At 42.0% G+C, this 23,600-nt stretch overlaps 1 protein-coding gene across 29 annotated transcripts in view; it reads right to left on the bottom strand.

Annotated features, from left to right (window-relative positions):
• The window catches only part of DNHD1 (dynein heavy chain domain 1), a 97,889-nt gene that overhangs the window by 52,166 nt on the left and 22,123 nt on the right, over window positions 1-23,600 (bottom strand). For 18 of the 29 annotated variants that reach the window (XR_008290477.1, XR_008290478.1, XR_003417986.2 and 15 more), the window contains 8 exons: window positions 15,081-15,346; window positions 14,747-14,990; window positions 7,394-7,551; window positions 6,808-6,933; window positions 6,441-6,717; window positions 842-969; window positions 543-741; window positions 46-140 (listed from right to left, as the gene is read on the bottom strand). Coding sequence is in view for 21 of the 29 variants with exons in the window: in XM_053203551.1 (XP_053059526.1) it covers window positions 46-140; window positions 543-741; window positions 842-969; window positions 6,441-6,717; window positions 6,808-6,933; window positions 7,394-7,551; window positions 14,747-14,990; window positions 15,081-15,346 (1,493 nt within the window). In the remaining 8 variants the exon portion in view is untranslated. Of the gene's footprint in view, window positions 1-45; window positions 141-221; window positions 742-841; window positions 970-6,440; window positions 6,944-7,393; window positions 7,552-14,746; window positions 14,991-15,080; window positions 15,347-23,600 lie in introns of those variants that run through there. The other 11 variants (XM_027052771.2, XM_027052772.2, XM_027052768.2 and 8 more) reach the window with 11 other exon arrangements.

The following is a 23,600-nucleotide window of genomic DNA, read 5'->3' on the forward strand; positions in this document are numbered from 1 at the left end:
TAGGTTCTGGGCTTGGATCAGCTCCTTCTCTCTGGAGGGCCCCACCTGATTGATTTGATCTGCAAATTCGAGCAGCGGACAAGTTAGCAGCTGGCCCAGTGTTAGGAGTTCCGTGTTCTGAAGACTGCCCAGCCCTAAGGCTGGAGGTAGAGGGGACAAGTCAGAGCAACACTCAGTACATGGCAGAATCCAGCCCATATCCTAGAGCCCAGATCTGCAACCCTGAGCCCAGCCCAGCCCAGCCCAGCTCCCAGACAGCAGATCTCAAAGCACAACATAGAGCCAAGAACCCAGAACCTAGGGTCCAGAACACAACACAGAGCCCAGAGCTAAGACTGTAGCTTGAATTTAGCCCAAGTCAGCAGAGGAGACTCACATGGTGTGCATGAGGTTAGAAATGTTTATCCCTGTGGGGCAAAGGCAGGGAGCAACCCAGGGAGGAAAGGTGTTTCCTACAGGAGCAGCAGGGAACTGAGTCCTTACATTGTTCTAATCCCCCTGTACTTCCCTTCTCCTCCCCTCTGACTCTACCCAAAACACACCTCGCAGGAGGACTTGGAAGTTTAAGTTCTGCAGCTGGAAGCTGCCCAGCCTGCTAAGTATTGGCAGGTAGATGCGAAACTCCTCCAGCATGTGCATACAGCGCTGCAGAACCGGGCTGTGCAGCCCCAGGGTCGTGCTCAGCCGGGCCGCCTCTGTCAGCCAGCCATCTGTCTTCTCCTGGGCCATAGTCATGCTGAACTGGAGGGAGGAAGGCTCACTGTTAGCTGGATACCCTTCCCCGCCCACCCCTGCAGACTCTCCACTCTGAGGCAGGGGCTCCAAGAACGGGTGTCAGCACCTTGGCAAAAGCCATGCACTTCCATTCACTGATGTTTTCAGAGATGACTCGGTACAGGTGCCAGATGCGCTGCTGCTGCACGATTGGACGGGTCCCGCAGACTGGCAAGGGCACAGGACTCTCCTCCCCTGAGGGACAGGGCAGGTTAAGGCCTGGGCTGGGTGCAGGGGAGGGGCACGACAGGGAGTTGTCTGTCAAGAGCCCATAATGGCAGGAAGGAAGGTCCTGAAAGTGCCAGGGATGGGGTGTCCAAAATTGTCCAGTGGGGACTATTGTAGGTGGGGACCATCTAAGAGATAGTTATTCCAAGGAAAGGCTATCTGGGAAAATGTGATGGCAGCAAAAGGGAAGGGTTCCTCTTCTGTTAGTTTCCATCTCACTCTGCTCCAGACACACCAGGCTCTTTGCTGATGCTTGTATACACCCCAGGTATGCCCTCTCCTGCTGAGAGCCTCTGACTGGTAGCTCATTCTTTCTGGAACACTCTTCCCTTAGAAAACCATATACCTCACTTCTTCACCAAATTCAAGTCCATCTGCATGAGGCCTGTGTAGCCCAACCCGTTAAAAACCGCTTTCTACCCTCTCTGGCATTCTCAACACCTCTTACCTTCTCTATTCTTTTTTCTATGCCACTTATCACCTTCTAATGTACTCCATAATTTGGTTAGATACATACATATATTTTTAAGTTTATTTATTTATTTTGAGAGAGAGCTGTGTGCAAGTAGGGGAGGGGCAAAGAGAGAGGGAGAGAAAATCCCAAGAAGGCTCTGCTGACAGTGCAGAACCTAACGTGGGACTTGATCCCACAAATTATGAGATCATGAATTGAGCTGAAATCAAGAGTCAGATGCTTAACTGACTAAACCACCCAAGGTGCCTCCATAATTTGGTTATATTTTATGTTTATAATTTGTTGTCTTTCTCTCCCTGCTACAATGTTGGGCCCATGAGGGTGGGTGGGGGGGGGATGTTATTTATCTATTGATATACCTCAAGCCTGGTGCACAATATAGGCACTCAAGGAATACCTGTTAGACAAATGAATAAATCCAGTGAGATGCATATGAAAAAAGATCTGGTCTATAGAGAGGACCATAAGGGGTAAATGGTGATGCTTCCTATTTTGTGTACTTCTGGTCATTATTCCCTCCCTTCATCTCATAAGCTGCTGCATAATCCTTGACCAATTATTTATATTTGGTTGTGAGATATGTGTCAAAAGTAATTTGCAGTTAATAATAGTTATGGTACTGAGATTTGTAATTTACTTAAAATATATCTGACTAGACTCAAGGATATTACAGTAAAGTTGTCATTCTCATTCATCTGAGTTCCAGTATACTTTCTTCAGTGAGATAAAAAGGGATAAAATAATACCCAAATGATGGGAATCATGAATCTTACATGTGTAAGGATCATCCATCATGGAGAGCAGAATAATGAAAGACTGAGAATCACTATCAGGCTATCAAAGCTCTCATCTGACCAGAAAAAAAAAATGATAGTAAATTTAAACCCTTCCAATCTTCCTTTGTCTGAACTCAAAAGATCTGGCTAGAGACTCATATAATCTTTGACAGCAGTTGTCTCAACATCAAATCTTGGACAAGTGAAGAACTTCCTCTGTAAGAAAGAGCAGGCATTGGGGCACCTGGGTGGCTCAGTCGGTTAAGCGTCCAACTTCAACTCAGGTCACGATCTCGCGGTCCGTGAGTTCTAGCCCCGCGTCGGGCTCTGGGCTGATGGCTCAGAGCCTGGAGCCTGCTTCAGATTCTGTCTCTCTCTCTCTCTCTCTCTCTCTGCCCCTCCCCCATTCATGCTCTCTCTCTGTCTCAAAAATAAATAAACGTTAAAAAGATTAAAAAAAAAAAAAAAAGAGCAGGCATTGTATCCCCAGACACGTGAGAAGATACACTCTTGAGGATTAACAGCAAATATCCTCTGACACAAATTTGCTGTGGTATCTACTCAGTAAGTTTCATTGCATTTTAAAACTTTATTTAGAAGTGATTTCAAATTTTTTAAAGTAGCAAGAAAGAGCAGTAAAAAGAATAGATGTATACCATTTGTTAACATTTTACCCATTTTCTTTATCACTTGTGTTTATAGGCTCTGTATGTATATGGGCATATGTATACACCAACACATAATTCTTTACTGAGCTATTTAAGGGTAAGTTACATATATCATGGCCCTATTTATCCTCCAAATACTGTGTATTCCCTAAGAATAGGGATATTCTCTTATATAACTATAATTATCAACTTCATATATTATATTGATACAATTCTTTAACCTATAGTCCATGTTCCAATGTTGTCAATTGACCTAATAAGGTCCTATAGCATTTTCCCCCTCAACTACAGCACCCAGTCCAGAATCAAGTACCACATTTACTTGTCATGTCTCTTTAACTTCTTTTAATCTAGAACATTCCCCATAGCTTTAATCTTTTCTAACAGGCATTTTTGAAGTATATTGACCCTTTTCTCCCTTTTTTGTTAACAGAAAGTTCCTCATGTTGTGTTTATATGATTCTTTTCATGACTGAAGTTATTCATTCTCAGCTGGACTACTGAATAGGTAATGTTGTGTCCTTTGGGTATCATGTCTGGAGGCACATGATGTCTGTCTCTCATTGGTGATATTAACTTTGATCACCTGGTCAAAATGTTGCCCAATTTCTCTACTAAATAATTGCTAGTGTTTTTTCTCCCCTCCCTTGCAACTAATACGTAGTCTCTGTAGGAGAATCTCTAAGACTGTGCAAATATTCTACATCTCATCGAATTTGCCCCACTGATGACTTTACCTGATCCAACATTTACCAGAATGTTTGCAAAATGATGATTTTTCCCTCCAATTTTTCTCCTTCTACATTTATCAGTTGGCTCTCGGCATTCTATTGTAAGTGCAAGGCCTCATTTTTCCCTCACTTATTTATCTACTTATTATCAGTGTGGATTATAAATTCCTATTTTTCCAATAGTTTACTTTGTACTTCAGTGCTAAAATTGCCTCAGATTTGGACAGTTGGCATCCCTTCTGTGTCCTCAAGACCTTAAAAAGATATTCTAGACTCATCTTGTACCTACCCTGTGACAGAAAATGAGTCACCCATTTTCTGAGGAGCCCTGGTAGGGAATGATATTAGCAACTAAGACCAGGACACAAAGTTGCTTCTTGCTGTTGGAGTGTCTTTGCTTCTTAGTCTCTTCAGTAGTCAGGGCTAGGAAATATACTCAGGTATATATTCACATATGCATACACTTATATACATATACATGTGCACATAAGCATGTGTATACATATAATATGTGTGTACTTCTAAATGCAATGGAAATTACAGAGTAGATGCCAAGAAAATGGAAGTTTATAAGATAAGCTCATGATATTTCCTCAGAATTCAGAATAAAGGAATGAATGATGCTGAAGATAAAAGAAATGGAGAAGAGATCCAGAAAATCCAATATACAAGTATGAATTCTGGAAGGAGACCAGAGCAAATCTAAGAGCCATTATCAAATAACTGATAAACAGATTACCTGCCCAGGAAAAAAAAAAAAATCAGATTGATAACAGATTGGCCCACAATGCTAAATATCAGAAGACAATGATGCAATATCCTAGGTTTGGAGAAAAAAATGTCTGTGGCTTCAGAATTCAATATCTAGCCAATCTGTGATATAAGGACATTATAAAGTCATTCTAGACATAAAGAACTTAGAAATTTTAACACCTCTAACTCCCTTCTTAGAAAAAATAAATACTCAAAGAAATATTGCTGCCATTTAAGTAAAGAATGAAAATAATGGGATGGGATATTTCTAAAAATGGTAGTGCAACAACATGGATGGACCTAGAGGGCATTATGCTAGATGAAATGAGTCAGAGAGAGAAAGACAAATACCGTGTGATATCATTCATGTGTGGAATCTAAAAAAACAAAACCAGTGAATAAACAAAACAAAAAGCAGAAAACAGACCCATAAATGCAGAGAACAAACTGAGAGCTGCCAGAGGGGAGGGAGGTGGTAGGTTGGGCAAAATGGGTGAAGGGGAGGGAGAGTTACAGCGCCTGGTTATGGAATGGAAAGGTCACGGGGATGAAAGGCACAGCATGGGGATATAGTTGATGGTACTGTAATAGCGATGTATGGTGACAGATGGTGGCTACACTTGTGGTGAGCACAGCAGAATGTATAGAAGCACTTGTCAAATCACTATCTTGTACATCTGAAACTACTGTAACATTGGTTGTCAACCATACTTTGATTAAAAAAAAAAGGGGGAGTGGGTAAACAAAACCAGTAAACCTTATATGTGAAAATAGTTGATAACTTGGTTATAAAACCAAGCAAATGTCAAAAGTATTAAGATTGGGGTGCCAGGGTGGCTTAGGCAGTTAAGTGTCCAACTCTTGATTCTGGCTCAGGTCATGATCTCATGGTTCATGGGTTCAGGCCCTGTGTCAGGCTCTGCGCTGACAGCGTAGATCCTGCTCGGGACTCTCCCTCTCTCCCTCTCTCTGTCCCTCCTCTACTTGTGTTCTCTCTCTCTCTGAAAATAAACTTTTTTTTAAAGTATTAATTAAAATAAGATACATAATGGAAAATATAGAATAGTATTAATAATCTAGCTTTAAGATCCTGGATTATTTTAACAAAACCTGGGAGTTTGGTGAAGAGCTAGGGATGGACGATGGAACTAAAAGCATGCTCTCGGGCTTCCTGGGCCTAGCATCGCAAGGCCTGAGGCCCCTACTCTGCCTTTTCACAAACATACCCAATCCCTAGAGGAAAGTTTAAGGTTTGTGGTCTATGTCAGTTAGAGGGTCTCTCCATACTTGGCTGAAGAAAAAAGTCCCTTGCTTAAGGATGGTCCCAAGGTGTCCCCTCCACCCTACATTTGGCCATACGGCCCTGGGACTAGGGATGCCCACAGGCAGTGTTGGAAATAGTTGGTAGTTGGCCAAGAGGCAACTCAGAAGCAGTGTGCCCTTCCAGGGGATAAAAGTAACCAAAAGAAGTGACTGGATCTGAAAGGAGAAACTTGACCCCACAAAGTTCTTAATGTGCAGAAGGGAACCAGTCTAGCTGCGCCCCTTTGTACAGAGGGCTAAGACCAATAGTTCTGCCCTGGTCTCCTCTGTGGGCCAGGGAGACCCTCGGCAGCTGCCCCTCTACACTACATTGGCTGGAAGCAGGGGCTATGACTTATCAAGACCTATTTTTAGCTGGGACCTGCAGCCTGGTACAGGACTGGGCTGGATCGGCTAAGGACTACAATGAGGGCACCTTTACATTTCCCCTGCAGAGGCTTTTAGCCCTTCAGCCCCATCACATTCTAATGTAACATTCACCGATTTGCCTTCCCTACCAGACTGTGAGCCCTCTGTCTTCCCCCGCTAAGCAGAGCCCTTAACATAGCCAATGTACAAAGATTCTGTCCTGTAATTTTCATTTATAAAAGAGACTAAAATGAAGGTATGTGATTCCCGAGACTTGCTTAGGGACACTCAGGACACAGGACCCTTATCTCAGTTGATGGGTCTCTCACAGGATGGTGGTAGAGGGAGCAGGGATCCTCAGTACCGGTGAAGGTGGCATAGGCATGGTGCAGTTCACTGAGGTGACTGGCTGTGTTCTGAAACTGACGCTCCAGGGAGATGAGCTGACGCTCCATGCTCCTCTGTTCTTGCGCAGGGTCCATGAAGGGGCCAGATAGGGCGTTCTCAATCAGACCTTCCAGCTCCACAAGTGCCGCTGCTATTAGCTGCTGCAGCTTGGGCACAATGGCATGTCGCTTGCTGAGCAGGAACTCTGAGGCCTGGCTTTTCTCAAATTGAAATGCCTCCCACACATCCAGTAGCTGTGGGGCAAGGGGAGTGCGGTCAGGTAGGTGCGGCTGTGGGGGAGGGAGACTGGGAGGCCTGGGTGACTTCCCCAACTGCCTTCTCACCGAGATGTCCAGTGCCTCATTCTCAGCACTAAAGAGGCTAAAGTGGTTGCGGATGAGTTCATGGAGTGCCCGTATGTATTCCATTCGCTTCTCCAGCTCTGCATACTGCTCGTTGGCCTGGTTCAACTGCAGGGGGCTACAACATGAGACCGGCACCCCCACAACCCTGTGCACCAGTTTGGGCTCATTCTGAGGGGAGCTCCCATCTTCTAGGGGCCCCAGACCCCAACAGCCACCTTTACCCAACTGGGATCAGGGACACTGTGGGATCAGATCCCATCTGACCCAGGTCTCTCTGAAGACAGCAGGCTCCTCCCCCACCAAGTCATTACCCTGATGACAGGGTGATAGATCCCTAGCTGACTGTCACAGAGTCTCTCTCACACCAGGGCTTCTCCCTGACAGGAGGAAACTGAGGGCCACGAGAACAGAGTGAGAGTTAGTAAGGACAGATCACATATGTGAGCACAGTTTAGAAGCATCAAGCCCCAATGGGAGCTCAGCAGAGACCTGAAGAGAGTGTGTTGAGCATGTGAGCAAGATGGGCCCCTGGATAAGCTGGGAAGGAAGGATGAGAAAAGCCCACCTTCTGGGAGCACCGTGCAATGGTATGAATGTCTGAGTTGATGGTTTGGAAGACCTCCGTGAAATCTGTGAGCTCCGTTATTAGTTGCTGACTGCGGGTCCAGCACTCATTCTGTACATGTGTAAGAATGTCCTTCCTGATGCCATCCAGCTTGGATTCTGAAGACAGGAGAAGGTTCGGTGTTAGGAGGTCCATGAAAGAGGAGGGGTGCTGGTCAAGCACTGTGGGTCCACAGTGGGGGAGGGGTAATGGGGAAGCCAGACCACAAATTGATTCCCTGACTCAGTGAACACTTACTGGACCCCCGCCCAGTGTCTGACCAGCTGCTATCCACTGGTGCTATCCACAGCTACTAAAGGCTATGCTGGACACCGGGAGACCAGAGTGGGTGGGTGAGACAGAAAATGTTCCCACCCTCAGAAGTTCACAACATGGTGGCAGAGATAGACAAACAAATGGACAATCACAAACCAGTGCGATAAATGCTCTTCAAGTGCCCACCTCTTCAAGTGAAAGGAGAGGAGACCTGAGGAAGCTGGGAAAGGCCTCCTCCAGCAGGGAACACTGGAGCTGAATGCTGTGAGGAGCTAATGCTCCAGGGGCAAAGGCATGCCAAGCAGATGAAATAGCACGTGTAAAGGCACGGGAATGACATGCTCACGAATAGTAGAACAACCTATCCAGATAAAAGTTTTCTGTTTGGGGAGTCTTAGTGGCTTTGCTCTAGTAGAAGAAGTAGCAAGAAGAATGTGTAATCTGCGTTTTGTTTTTAAGGATTAGAAAAAAAAAAAAAGAAGCTGTCAGGTGGATATGGGGCTTAGAAGGTAATATTGGAGGCTGCCTTTGGTGATATGAGCAACTCCACTGTTTCCAAGGGCAGGAACAGCACCAGTATGATGCCTCACCAAATCACTAACACCACTAAAGTAACACTGATTATAAGAAGCATCATTATTTTATATACCATGCAAAAAGAAAAAAACAATGCCATCTGGACTCTGACATGCTATCAATCATAATACACCTCTTAAGTTCAGAGATGTTAAAATATGCCCAGGACAGCAAAATACAATACAGAAATATGATACGCAGTATACCACGAAATACAGTATAGAATGCTTGCTTACTACATGCCATATACAATGTCAACTACTTTGCTTATATTAGTCCTTTCAATACTCACAAAACCCTTTGAGGTAGATACTATTATTGTCCCTGTTTTACAGATAAGCAAACTGAGCCTCAGGAGAGGTTCAATAGCTTGATGTCAACAAAAGTCCAGGACAAGATGACTTCATAGGCAAATTCTACCAAATATTTAAAGAAGAGTTAATACCTATTCTTCTCAAACTATTCCAAAAAATAGAAAAGGAAGGAAAACTTCTAAATGTATCCTATGATGGCAGCATTACCCTGACACCAAAATCAGATAAAGACACCACTAAAAAAGAGAACTGCAGGTCAATATCCCTGAACACATGTGCACAAATTCTCAAGTAAATACCATCAAACTGAATCCAACAATACATTAAAAAAATCATTCACCTCGATCAAGTGGGATTTATTCCTAGGTTGCAAAGGTGGTTCAATATGCACAGATCAATCAATGTGGTACATCACATTAATAAAAGAACGATATGATCATTTCATTAGATGCAGAAGAAGCATTTGACAAAGTATAATATCCACTCATTATAAAAACCCTTAACAAAGTAGATTTGGAGGGAACATACCTCAATATAATAAAGGCCATATATGAAAAACTGAAAGCTAGTATCATCCTAAATGGGGGGAAAAGTGAGTGGTTTTCCACTACAGTCCATTCTCAACATTTTTATTCTACATAGTACTGGAAGTCCTAGCCATAGTTATCAGACAACAAAAGGAAATAAGAAGGCATCCAAATAGCCAAGGAAGAAGTAAAACTTTCACTATTTATAGATGACATGATACTATATATACAAAACCTGAGGAGCACCTGGGTGGCTCAGTCCATTGAGCGTCCAACACTCAATTTCAACACTTGATTTCAGCTCAGGTCATGATCTCATGGTTCCTGAGTTTAAGCCCCACCTCCAGCTCCCTCCACATTGAGCTCTGCACTGACAGTGTAGAGCCTGCTTGAGATTCAATCTCCTGCCCCTCCCCAACTTGCACGCATGCACATGTGCTCTCTCTCTCTATATATATATAGATAAATTTTTAAAAATTAAAAAAAAAAAGAAAACCCAAAAGACCACTAAAAAACTGCTAGATCTGAGAAACAAATTCAGTAAAGTCTCAAGATATAAAATCAACATACAGAAATCTATTGCATTTCTATACATCAGTAAAGAAGCAGCAGAAAGAAAAATTAAGGAATTAATCCCACTTACAGCTGCACCAAAAACAATAAGATACCTAGGAATAGACTTAACGAAAGAGGTGAAAGATCTGTATTCTGAAAACTATAAAACACTGATGAAAGAAACTGAAGCTGACACAAAGAAATGGAATCAAAGAACCTGATTCAAAGAACAAATATTGTTAAAATGTCTATACTACCCAAAGCAATCTACACATTTAATGCAATCCCTATCAAAATGCCAATAGCATCTTTCACAGAGCTAGAACCAACAATCTTAAAATTTTTATGGAACCACAAAAGACCCAGAATAGCCAAGGCAATCTTGAAAAAGAAAAGCAAAGTTGGAGGCATCACAATTCTGGACTTCAAGTTACATTACAAAGCAGTAATTTAGTAATCAAAGCAGCATGGTACTGGCATAAAAATAGACACATAGATCAATGGAACAGAATACAAAATCCAGAAATGAACCCACAGCTGTATGGCCAATTAACCTTCAACAAAGCAGGAAAGAATATCCAATGGGAAAAAGACTGTCTCTTCAACAAGTAGTGTGGGAAAACTGGACAGCTACATGCAAAAAAGTGAAACTAGACTACATTCTTATACCATACACAAAAATAAATTCAAAATGAATTAAAGACCTAAATGTGAGACCTGAAACCATAAAAATCCTAGAAGAGAATACAGGCAGTAACCTCTTTGACATTGGCCATAGCAACTTTTTTTAGATATATCTTCTGAGGCAAGAGAAACAAAAGCAAAAATAAACTATCGGGACTTCATCAAAATAAAAAGCTTCTGCACAACAAAGGAAAACAATCAACAAAGCTAAAAGGCAACTTACAGAATAGAGATGATTTTTGCAAATGACATATCTGATAAATGTAAAATATATATATAATTCTTTATATAACACAACATATATAATTTATATTTATAATAATAGTTTATAATTCTTATAAAACACAACACTCCAAAAATGAATAAATCCAATTAAGAAATGGGCAGAAGACATGAATAGACATTTTTCCAAAAAAAGACATTCAGAAGGGTAACAGGCACATAAAAAAATGTTCATCATCACTCATCATCAGTGAAATGCAAGTCAAAACTATGAGATATCACCTCACACCTGTCAGAATGGCTAAAATCAACACAAGAAACCACAAGTCTTGGTGATGATGTGGAGAAGGGGGAACTCAATTACACTGTTGGTAGGAATGCAAACTGTTGCAGCCACTGTAGGAAACAGTATGGAGGTTCCTCGAAAAGTTAAAAATAGAACTACCCTATGATCCAGCAATCACACTACTGAGCATTTACTCAAAATATACAAAAATACTAATTCAAAGGGATATATGCATCCCCGTGTTTACAGCAGCATTATCTACAATAGCCAAATTATAGAAGCAGCCCAAGTTCCATCCATTGATGAATGGGTAAAGAAGATGTGGTGTGTGTGTATAGAATAAAATATTATATATTATTATATTATATATGATTTATGTTAAATAAATTATATCATATCATCTTATTCAGCCATAAAAAGAATGAAATCTTGTCATTTGCAACAATATGGATGGAGCTAGAATACTATGCTAAGCAAAGTAAGTCAGTTGGAGAGAGACAAATACAATATGTTTTCACTCCTATATGGAATTTAAGAAACAAAACAAATGAGCAAAGGAAAAAAAAAGAGAAAGAAAGGCAAACCAAGAAACAGACTCTTAACTATATAGAGAAGAAACTGATGGTTGCCAGAAGGGAAGTGGGTGAGGGGATTGTTTAAACAGGTGATGGGGATTAAGGAGTGCACTTGTGATGAGCACTGGGTGCTGCAGAGAAGTGCTGAATTGGTATATTTTACACCTGAAATTAATGTTACACTGTATGTTAACTACCCAGAATTTAAATAAAAACTTAAAAAATATATCACACAGTGGCAGGGCAAATAGTCAAACTGAGGCAGCCTGGCGCCATTCTGTTCTATTTTATGTTTTGAGGGGTGAAAATAAACTGACTTATCCTCTATGAGCATCTCTGCAACTAGAAAGTGAGGTAGTGAGTTCCAGGGACAGATAATTGAGACACACTGGGTATGACCCATCTGGAGCTTCGAAGGAAGTAACCAATAGGACTCAATACCAAGAAATGAGACTGAGAAAACCGAGAGAGAGGGAAGCCATGGAGGGACATCCAAGGTTGAACAGAACACAAGGAAGAGAACGTCTCCTTTTTCAGACTATCCCTGTGCCCTCTAGCAGTAGCTAGGCTGTTGCAATTGTGCTGCTTAAAAAAAATTTTTTTTAAATCTTTATCTTTGAGAGAGAGACAGCACGTGAGTAGGGGGAGAGCAGAGAGAGAGGAAGATACAGAATCTGAAGCAGGCTTCAGGCTCTGAGATGTCAGCACAGAGCCCGACATGGGGCTTAAACTCACAAACTGTGAGATCACGACCTGAGCCAAAGTCAGACGCTTAACTGACTGAGCCACCCAGGTACCCCTGTGCTGCTTTTTAGACCAGCAGTATCAGGCAGGTGATGGCAGAAAGGAGCTCAACAGCGACATCATATGGTGTAAATCAGCGCCAGACTGAAAATACCAGAGGGCTGCTGGGGGTTAGAAGTTGGAGATGGATGGGAAGACAGATTTGAGAGATATTTAGGAGGTAGAAGAATGGAAGAGATTTGGTGACAGGTTGTATGTGGTGGAGTTAGGGAGAGGGAAGAATAAATGATGAACACTAACTCACAAGAGTGAATAATTATGTCATTCACAGTGCAGGGAAGCCCAGGCAGAAGACGAACAGAGTTGGAGGACAAGTAGACAAAATTAGATCACAAGAAGAATGAGAGTAGACAGAAGGGGATAAGGTTAAATGAAAAAATTAAGCACCTGTTGCATGCCTTATTCAATGCTAAAAACACTGCAAAAAATATCTCATTTACTCCTCCTTATCATAACCCTGTGGGTGACTGCATTATCATGTCCATGTTACAAATAAATGAACTGAACAGTGACCTGAGGTCACACAAGCCAGTGAAAAGCAGAGCCATGATTCTGAACCCCATGGTTTTCTCTCTCCATCCGTTCTTCTTGAAGAGGCCAGCTGATCTTGGACTAAGGATGAAGAATCTAACAACCTAGAAAGAACAGAGGCTTCCTGAACAACATTGGAGCAAAGCCAAGGTCAGAAAGAAGGTAGGCTAACCACAGGCCCTCCCTGTTCCTCCCATGCCAGCCTGAATCCCCTATACATTTAGGTGGGGTTGAGGGAGGGCAAAGTGGGGAGTTTGTGGCCCAAAAGCTACATAATTTGGCATGTGCTTTTATTTGTTGAAAAGGAAAGACAAGGAGGGTGAGGCAGGCAAGGACTTTCAAGAAATCTCTTTCAGAGCCACCCAAAGCCACCCACCTTCATAAAGAAAGCAGCCCTGGGGACCATGGGTCTGATAGAACATTCTCTCTGCAGGAAGCAGACACTATTGGTTATTGGGAGCTAGGTGAGAAAATGGAACCACCTTTCTGTTTCCTAGAAGTACAAATCAATGGCTTCCCAATCTACCCCACTGTGAACCTTTCTAAGACCAGTTTCTAGGCAGAGACACTTTAGCTAGTAAACAATAGCATTAGACATCCTTCCCATTGGAGGGGGGGTGTGGGGAAGAGGACCAAAACTAGGTTTTAAACCAGATTTCTCAGAGACCCAGAGAGACCAACAACTGGGCCTTGGTCTAGTGGGGGTAGATAAGAGACAAGAGGGAAACTGAGATGGTTGAGGAGGAAACAGATTGCAGAATGGGTTTCAGCTCCACCTTCCATGTGGAACTTAGGGAAGATACCACCTTGCAGATTGCCCACATGCTAACATGAGATATCCATAGCAGAGTAGAAATCATGTGATGTGTTGCAGCAGAAAGAGGGCTAAATACAATGCTTCCAAAGTCCCCCACAACTTCCAAATGGCAGGGGATACATAAGATATAATAGAGATTTAATAACCAGTGGGCCTGGATGGGTTCCAATGTAGAGGGGTGAGGGACCCTGAAGCAGAAGCTATGGGAGTGGCCAGCCCAAGACAAAGATCGAATGAAGGGTTGACTAAAATCCCATGGATCTGCAAAGCCAGCAGGATCCAATGCAGGGCTGAGTTAGCAAAGGTAGACATTCTGAGCTCCTACTAGCCAAGAGAACACACACAGTTACACTAGCTCAGGCCATAGCTGCACCAGAAGCAGCAATGTCAGAAGGAGGGCAGAGACCAGGAATGGATGTATCACACCTCACTAAGGGTTGACAGAAGCCAGCAAAGAAGAGCACACAGCCCAGCAGCCCTCTCCAATGCCAGCTGCCACCTTGGGGAGGAAGAGGAGCAGAGGACACTTGAGAATAAAAACAACCCAGAACTGTAGTACGAATTTTGAATTGACCAAATACCCAAAATAGACTGAGTTAAACCAAAAGTCCTGCTTTAAATGAAAAGTGCTTTCATTTTCAATTGGAATACATTCTTCCGCCATCTGCAGAAGTTAGGACTACAAAGTAAGAGGACATCAGTTAAGGAGACTAACATTTTATACACGCAAATTATAGTGTCAATTTTGACTCTGCTGCGTGTGGGGAAGGGCACTCTTGATTCCTGAGAATATCTGCAAAGAAACTGAGCTCACTAGCCTAAGGAGTAGGCTAAGATTTTTCTCATTCACATTTGGTTTGAATTACTTCCATGCCAGAAAAATAGAAAGTGTCAGGTGACAGAAACATGTTTCCCACAGAGCATGGGGAATGAGTAGTGCCAAAACAGATGGAGAGGCTATAATCTGTAATGATCACACCTTTACTTGCAAAGGGAAGGGGCTGGGACCTGGGACTTTAGGAGGCTCTAGAGGTCCAATGAGGGGCCTTCACCAAAAGTCCTTGAAGGACATTTCCAGGCCCAAGGAGGGCCATGCGGATGAGGTAAGGAAGGTGGAAGGAAAGGAAAGAGGATAAGCAGCACTCACCCATCTCTGCCTGTATGTGATAGCAGTTCAGCTGCAGCAATCTGCCTTTTGTGATCAACTTCTTAGGTATATTGGAGACATCAGTCTGCCACATGTTCACGCGGCTCACCAGCATCATGTAGTTCTTGATGGGACAACCTCTCATGGACTCCAGCTTCTGAGGCCCCCAGGCTTGCAGGAACTCATGAATGCCTGTCATCCAGTGATGTTCCTTGCAGAATTCCTTCACCTCCCACAGCATGCCCTAGGTACAGACAAGGTGCTTAGGGCAGAGGTGGGTGGCTATGATTGGAATTAGTGGGCATGACCCCACTGCTTAAACCTCTTTTCTCACCTCCAGCAAGGCCTGCTGCAGAGTCAGTGCCTGCTGGATTCGAGGACTGTTGTCCAGGTCTTCTTGCAGCTGCTTATAATTGGGGGGCAAGTACTGACCCCGCAGCCGGCACCCACGGACCTCCAGGGCTTCAGTAACTGTGTGAGACTTCCAGTGCCACACCAATCCTATATTTGGGCCACAAAAGATGTGCACAGCATCGCTAGGCTGGCCCTGGAGCTTGGGCATGATGAATTCCTTGTTTGAGTCCTCCTCTTCATCTTCTTCTAATGGGACACATGCCAAAATTGTCCATGAGTGCCCTTCAGGGCCTCCACACAACCTCTCTCCCTACCTGAGTGTGTACATTACACACACACACACACACACGCATGCGCACATGCACACACACACACACACACACACTCCCTGCTCCTGAGTGAGTTTACACATACATCTATATCACAAGCACCAACACACTGAGGGATAGTTATGGCTCGGGTTCAGAAAACAGAATTTAGTTAGTATAAGCAGAAAGGGAATTGTTATGGGATATTAAATGAGTTGCAAATAGTTGGAAGGGCTGACAAACAAAAACACTCGAGGCTGAATATCTATGGCTCTGTGCTGCCTGGCAAATTGGGATGTCACTGCCATATCAGCAGCTACTAAAGCACACTACCTCTATTATGATCTCCTCCAGCAGAATGGATGGCATATGCGTTGGCTCTCTCCCCCTCTTACCTTAATTCTGAACTGAAATCTCTTGCAGATCTCAAGCACATACAACATCTAGCTATAAGGAGATATGGGAAAAACTCCAGCCTCTGTGGAACAGAGGAAGAGGTGGCAAAGATGTTGAACATGCCAGTCCTCAGTATGTCTTAAGGAATATCCTTGAGCCTGGCTTTTCCTTTAACTTCTTAGAAACCGGATAAGTGCCAATTTCAGTATTTGTGTTAAAACTTTGTGCAAAAAGAGGTTGATGGGCACCTGGCTGGCTCAGTCAGTTAAGCATCCCACTTTGGCTCAGGTCATGATCTCACGATTCATGAGTTCAAGGCCCACACTGGGCTCTCTGCTGTCAGCACAGAGCCTGCTTCGTATCCTCTGTCCCCCTCGCTCTCTGCCCCTCCCCCACATGCACTTTCTCTGTCTCTCACACAAAAAATAAATAAACTGAAAAAGAAAGGTGGGGGGAAGCATTGAAATGTTCAGAAATTAGATGCATAGTACCAACACCTAAACATACAGTGCCTCCCCCCCCCCCCCAAGTCTCAGTCCTCAGGTCTCTTCTCTTCTCCATCTGTAGTTTCTAGGAGAACTCATCCAGTTTCATGGTTTTAAATACCATCTATTTGTTCTCAAATTTATGTCTAGTTCAGATCTCTCACTGAATCCCAATCCCATTTAAACAATTGCCTATTCCACATCTCTACTTGGATGTCTATCATGTACCTCAAGGGGCTCCTGGATGGCTCATTTGGTTAAGCATCCAACTTTGACTCAGGTCATGATTTCACGGTTTGTGAGTTTGAGCCTATGTCAGGCTCTTTGCTGATAGCTCAGAACCTGGAGCCTGCTTCAGATTCTGTGTCTCCCTCTCTCTCTGCCCCTCCCTGGCTCACATTCTGTCTCTCTCTCTCTTTCTCTCTCTGTCTCAAAAATGAATAAATGTTAAAAATTAAAAAAAAAAAAAGATCTCTGATTTCTCCCTTACCCCAAACTACTCTACTTGCAGTCTTCCAACTTCAGTAAATGGGAACACCATCCTTCCACTTGCTCCAGTCAAAAACTTGAGTTATCTTTGACTCTTAACCTAACATACAACACACCCAACCATCACAAAATCCCACTGAGTCTACATTAAAAATATATCCAGAATCCAACCAACTCTCATCACCATTACCACCACCTGCCCCCTTACCTCAGCCCAAGTCACTATTAGATTTTCAGTTAGAAGGGCATTGCAGTAATGCCCTTCTAACTCATCTCCCTGCTTTGGGCCCTTGCTTCCAACACCTTACAGTCTCTGCCTCACATAACATCAAGAACGACCCTTTAAAAATAATACTAGGAGGGATTCTGGAAAAATGGTGGGAGTGACAGCACAATTTTGAAATCTCTCCCAAATTCCCACATAAAAGGACATAAAAGTGACAGATCAATTAGACAGTAAAACCCCAAACCCAATGATAACATTTTAGTGAAAATGGGGCTAAGAGATCCTTACAAACCCCAAAATGCAAGTGGGTGGGGACAAAGCACCTACAGCCTCAAGAGTTACATGGCATTGTCATTTGTAGGGGAGGAAGCAAAGGGGAATAAAGACACAACTGACAGACCTGAGACTCGGAAAACTCCAATACAGCCCAAAGGCATTTCCTGGGGATCAGAGGGCAAATCTGAGAACAGGAGGTGAAAGTGGAGGGAGTTTTCCCACTCCAAAACAATGAAGTCTGTAGGAGCTGAAGCAATCTATCTATGCCCAATGGACTCCTGAAACCAACTGGCCAGGGTCCCTTCTGGGACAGAGCTTGACAAGAAGGAGAAAGTGCTGGGGGTGGAATTAAAACTGAGCAGAGTGGAAGCAATAGAGAAAAAGAGAAAAGGTCCAGACAAAACTGGGAGAGCAAAACAGAAACCAGGAAATCTCAGAATGCTGGCCACCAGTTTTTGAACACTACAGAAAAACAATAGAAAAGGAAACAGAGAGGTTAGAAAGCCAGTTTGGACCTCACCTCTTCCTAAAAGTTCAGAAAAGCCATTTTTTCAAAGGTGAGCAACAGAAAAGTATCAACATCAAACTCGTACAAAACTTTTATAAGAAAAAAGAATCCAGACAGAATAACATCTTTAAAGACAATGGAAACATATCAAGAAACAGTAAAACAAGCCCATTGCAAAACAAGATAAAAGACACTAGGAAAGTTATATAAATCATGAAAGAAGAACACATATCAGAATTAGAAAAATTCAGAAATCATTTGATAGAACTCAGGAAATAATTAGAAATAAAGGGAAAAATCATTTCAGAATGGAAACTTAAAAGGAATTTGAGAGCAAAGAAACTTAACAGGTAATACCTTAAGAGAAATAAAATGTAAAAAAAGGATAACTATAAAATAAAAAGGAAATAGAGGTGTTTTTTTTTTTTTAATTTCAAGATAAAGGGACAAATATTTGGGATAGATGATAAGGATCTAACATACATGTAACAGGAGTCCCTAAAGAAAAAACCAAAGCAAGGGAAGAGATCAATACTAAAAAACTTCAAGAAAACTTTCCTGAAATAAAAAAGACGTAAAATTACATTTTGAAAGAGCATACCTGAGAATACTGCCTCAGAATGTTCAATAACAAGCATACTCTACTAAAATTACTGAATTTCAAGAAAAAAATAAAAGAAATGTTTCAGGCATCCAGGCAAAAGGGGAAATAAAATTTTGCTTCCACAAGCCCTTCCTAAGGAATCTAAAGAGAATTAGCTTCAGACAAACAAAATTACTGAGAGACTGATCAACACAGACTGCTTAAATACATTGTTGCTTGTAGAGCTAAAATTAAATGAGATTTTACTAAATATCAGTTACTAGAAGGGAAACAATATAGTATGAAATGATGCTGTGGAGAATGCTGGTAATTCTCTTGCTTGCCAGGTTTTGAGAATGGAAGACTAGAACCTTGGAAGGCATGTTAGCTGACTACCCAATAGCTATTCCCTTCTCCCTTCTTCTGTGGTGGTAGAGTCCATCTTCCACGAGAAACTAGAAATGTCAGCCATTTGACTTCCCAGCCCTTCTTGCTGCTGGAGGTAGCCACATGACCTAGATTTTTACAATGAGATGTAGAAGTGTGTCTGCTGGGCAGTTTCTGGAAAAGATTTCCTTTCCTGATAAAATGTGAGAGTTAGAAAAAAAATAGTTTCAGGGGCGCCTGGGTGGCTCAGTCGGTTAAGCTTCCGACTTCAGCTGGGTCACGATCTCGCGGTCCGTGAGTTCGAGCCCCGCGTCGGGCTCTGGGCTGATGGCTCAGAGCTTGGAGCCTGTTTCCGATTCTGTGTCTCCCTCTCTCTCTGCCCCTCCCCCGTTCATGCTCTGTCTCTCTCTGTCCCAAAAATAAATAAAACGTTGAAAAAAAAAATAGTTTCAAACAGAGAGGGAGGCAAATGATAAGAGACTCTTAGATACAGAGAACAAACTAAGGGTTGATGGGAAGGGCGGAGGGGTGGGGAAATGGGTGATGGGCATTGAGGACGGCACTTGCTGGGATGAGCACTGGGTGCTGTATGTAAGCGATGAATCATGGGAATCTACTCCCGAAGCCAAGGGCACACTGTATACACTGTATGTTAGCTAACTTGACAATAAATTATTTAAAATAATAATGATAATAAAACCTTTAAAAATATTTTTTAAAATGTGAGTCGGGCAGGAAGAGCTCTCCCTCCAGTGTTTGTTTCCCTTTCCCCTGATTTTGCTTAAGAATGGGATGCTTGGAGTTGGAGCTTGTCTTGCATTTATAAGGCAATAAGCCTAAGGATGAAAAAAACTTTTTTTTTTTTTTAGTTTAATCTATTTGAGACAGCCAGAGACAGCACAAGTGGGAGAGGGACAGAGAGAGAGGAAGAGAGAGAGAGAATCCCAAGCAAGCTCTACCCTTCCAGCCAGTGCAGAGCCTGACACAGGGCTCAAACTCACGAAACTGTGAGATTATAATCTGAGCCAAAATCAAGAGTTGGATGCTCAATCAACTGAGCCACTCAGGCACCCTGAAAAAACTTTTTTGATTACAGCCTCCCCTACCACACACACCCCTCTAAGAGGCTCTGCCCTTATCTATAGCTAAAACCAGAAAGGAGCAGGGGACAGACATGAGGAACCTGATACTTGATGACATTTTTGAGCCACTGAAACAACCTGGAAGCACCTACCTGGAGACCTCTCATTATGTGAGAATTGTTTTCACTGTTAGGCTACTCTCAGGACTTCTGTTACTTCCAGCTAAAAGCATTCTCGGTGACTCAGAATTCAAACACATAAGCAAAGTCAAAAGACAAAGAGAAATAAAGCCTCAATGACATTGCCTGGGTGCTGAATCCAGCTCAGCCTGAATCCAGCTGCATCCATGTATTTTTTTAGTTATGGGAGCCAATAAATTCCTCTTTTTGCTTACGTAGCTCTGAGCTAGAAACATGTTATCCAAACCCAACTTGCACATTTAGGCCTACATAATGTAGGTTTATAGCCAATACAAGCATAGCTAAAGATTGGAGCCTCCTCTACTATACATACCCTTCTAAGAGGATCTGCTGTTACCTGTAGCTAAAACCGACTAGTTTGTAACACAACCCATTCCCCTTCCCAGAGCTAATGGATATGTGGTTCCCTCTATAGGGTAGGTTAAATCAATCATATTCCTTCTCTTGAAAATTTGAAATAAGTCAGTCACACATACAGGAAAACCTAACTGACAGATCATCTAGAGTCAAGGATGGGGTTGGTACCACAGGACGCCCAAGTCATTTGGAAGCAATAGTTATAAGGGAGCAGAAAGTTCAAAGAAAGCAGAGACAGCTAGTTTTAGGAGAGAATCAGGGGAACTGGGAAGAAGCACAGAGAGAAGTAGAGATAAAAGGATAAGCAGCAATTTGAGAGATGTGGCTCTCTTCCTGACTTTCTAGTCTCCATTTCTGTGAAGAGTGGTGCTATTACATCTTTTCTGCCTTTGAATTTGGTAACTTTCTGTTTTGTGAGCTCCAAAACACGAGACAAGGTTGAAGAGCTATGATTGAAGGTACCAAGACCCACAGGAGCACTCAAGCAATATGGTGCGATACAGTCAATTCATGTGTGATTCTGGGCCATGGAAAGAAAAGCTAGTGTATTTTTAATACAACTTGGTGAATGCAATATCCCAACAAAACAAAACAGAAATCACTAACAACTTCATAGCCAAGTGAAAGAAAGAGTCAAATAAAGCTTTCTTATGATAAGAAATATGATATCAATTAAATCAAAGAAACATAAATTACCTGTCACCACTGAGGGATTTGGGCTTCAATTTAAAATAGATATGTATCAGTATAATGTGTGTGTGTGTGTGTGTGTGTGTGTATAAGTCAACCTGGAGCTGCATTTTTAAATATCAATCTAACTGTGAAAAAACAAATAATGTAGACCTTTACTGTAGGTTTCCTTGAATGAGTCACTCAGACATTGAGTCACTCAGACTGCTGCTTAGTCCACAGAGCAGCAAAAGCTTCTCGTCAAACATATTTATATACTTCTCATGTCTTCAGTATTTCTTACAGGATGATTGGGAAAAAAGTGTCTCTTCTCTTCCATTTCTGGTCTACTCACTGTTACAATGCTTACCTCTATTCTTCCTCTTGCTGGTCATACTCATTATGTGTCACACTCCCAAGAGACCCTTCCTGCCACATGTAGCCCCTTGGCCAAAATATACAGTAAGGACAGTTTAATTGTTTACATTCTATCTCTACGCTAACTTCAACACCACCCCAACCAAAACATACAGGAAAGAGTTTATAATAAAAATGGAGCAATCCTTTGTCCCTTCTCAGTGTAACAGATTTATCTTACCACAGATATCAAAAAGATACACTGATCTGGGTAAAGTTAATGTAAGAACCTTAAGTTCCTGAACTTGACACCTGCCAGATGAGAAGAATCATTATCTGATTGTATTTTCCTAGTTTTAAACTGCTCAAAATTCCTGAAATGATTGTAAGGGTAACAATATTGATCATCTTTTTTTGGTTCTAGTACTAAGACTGTTCTGTGGAAAATGTTGGAGAATGAAGCTTAAAGACTGCAAGACATCTTGCAACTATGTTATTAGTAATAGATTGAGTCTTCTTCTAGGGGTCAGACTCTAGTCAGTGTGTAAGTTTCTACTGTAAGGGGCTGATTTTTCATGTTTGTATGTATAAGTAGAGGTACTGAAATTATTTTGTAATTTGGCTAAAACGATGTACACATTTTGCCTCACTTAAGTAACAAATTTCTCAGATAGATGTATGTTTCTTAAACACCACTAGTTCTGTTTTAACTGCTAGATATTTAGTTTTATTAAATACTACTCCAATTTTCATCAAGAATTTAAGAAAAATCCTAAATCAGAACTTTGGTTCTAGTTCCTCCATGATATTACTTTGATTTTCCATGTTGATCTTTTTTTTTTCCTTCAAATGTTGGGTTTGAAAAATCTCAAATATGTAAGAAAGTTTAAAAGTACTACAAACCCCTTTTACCCATCCACTTTGATTCAACAATTATTAACATTTTGCCCACATTGCTTTGATTTTCCTTTTCTCTTTCCTCAAAAACATCTGAAAGTAAGATAACAAGCATCAGGACATTTCATGCCTAAATGTACCAGTCCATGGTGATCCTTTAAAAGTAGAAGGGATAGGGGCGCCTGGGTGACTCAGTCAACTGAGCGTCAAACTCTTGATTTCAGCTCAGGTCATGCATGATCCCAGGATTGTGGGATCAAGCCCTGAGTTGGGCTACTCGCTGACCGTGGAGCGTGATTAAGAGTCTCTCCCTCTGCCCCTTCTGTGTGTGCTCTCTCTCTCACTCTCTCTCTCTCTCTCTCTCTCTCTCTCTCAAAAAAAGAAAAAAAAAAAAAGTAGACAGGATAACCCAGGACATTGCAAGTGAATATTTTCACTTTCATTAGAATTTAGAATAAAATTTTAAGGTTTTTGCTTGTTTTGCCATTCAAAGAAAAATACTACAATATACCAAAACATGAATTAGTAAAAAATATGAGAGAATAATGTGAAATATCTGGTTTTCCTCAGTCCTTAATACTAATAATGCTAAGAAGTTACTATCTTTAGCATGTATCATTATGTGCTGAGCACTATACTAGACATATCACCTCTTTTAATGCTGCAAGTTAGGTATTTTAACAAAAATACCTAATTCCCATTTTACAGGCTAGCAAACTAATGTGTTTGGTTCTAGAGCCCTACCTCTTTCCACTGACCATGTAAAACAAATATCAATAGTCTCTACCATTTAACCTAGATGCACTTGAGAACAAATATGCCCCAATTGGTGTGATTTGTAAAAGACATGTGCTGCTTTCAATGAACCTTCCACTTCCTTGTCATCTATTTCCTAAAATTGACTTCATGTCTTTATTTTAAAAAAAATTTTTAATGTTTATTTATTTTTGAGAGAGAGAGAGAGAGTCAGAGTGTGAGCAGGGGAGGAGCGGGTAGAGAGGGAGACACAGAATCGAAGCAGGTTCCAGGCTCCAAGCTGTCAGCACAGAGCCCGACATGGGGCTCAAACTCACACACTGTGAGATCATGACCTGAGCTGAAGTCGGAGGCTCAACCAACTGAGCCACCCAGGCGCCCAACTTCATGTCTTTAAATCATCCTGCTGAAAACATACTAGTTGAGTGAAGGCGGTGGTGGGGGTTAAGTACTTACATGTCAGAGGTGCCTGAATGCATGTAATAGTTTTATTTGTAACTGGGTTAGTATTGCAAATAAAGGAA

Source organism: Acinonyx jubatus, chromosome D1, assembly GCF_027475565.1.
Source record: "Acinonyx jubatus isolate Ajub_Pintada_27869175 chromosome D1, VMU_Ajub_asm_v1.0, whole genome shotgun sequence".
NCBI lineage: Eukaryota > Metazoa > Chordata > Mammalia > Carnivora > Felidae > Acinonyx > Acinonyx jubatus.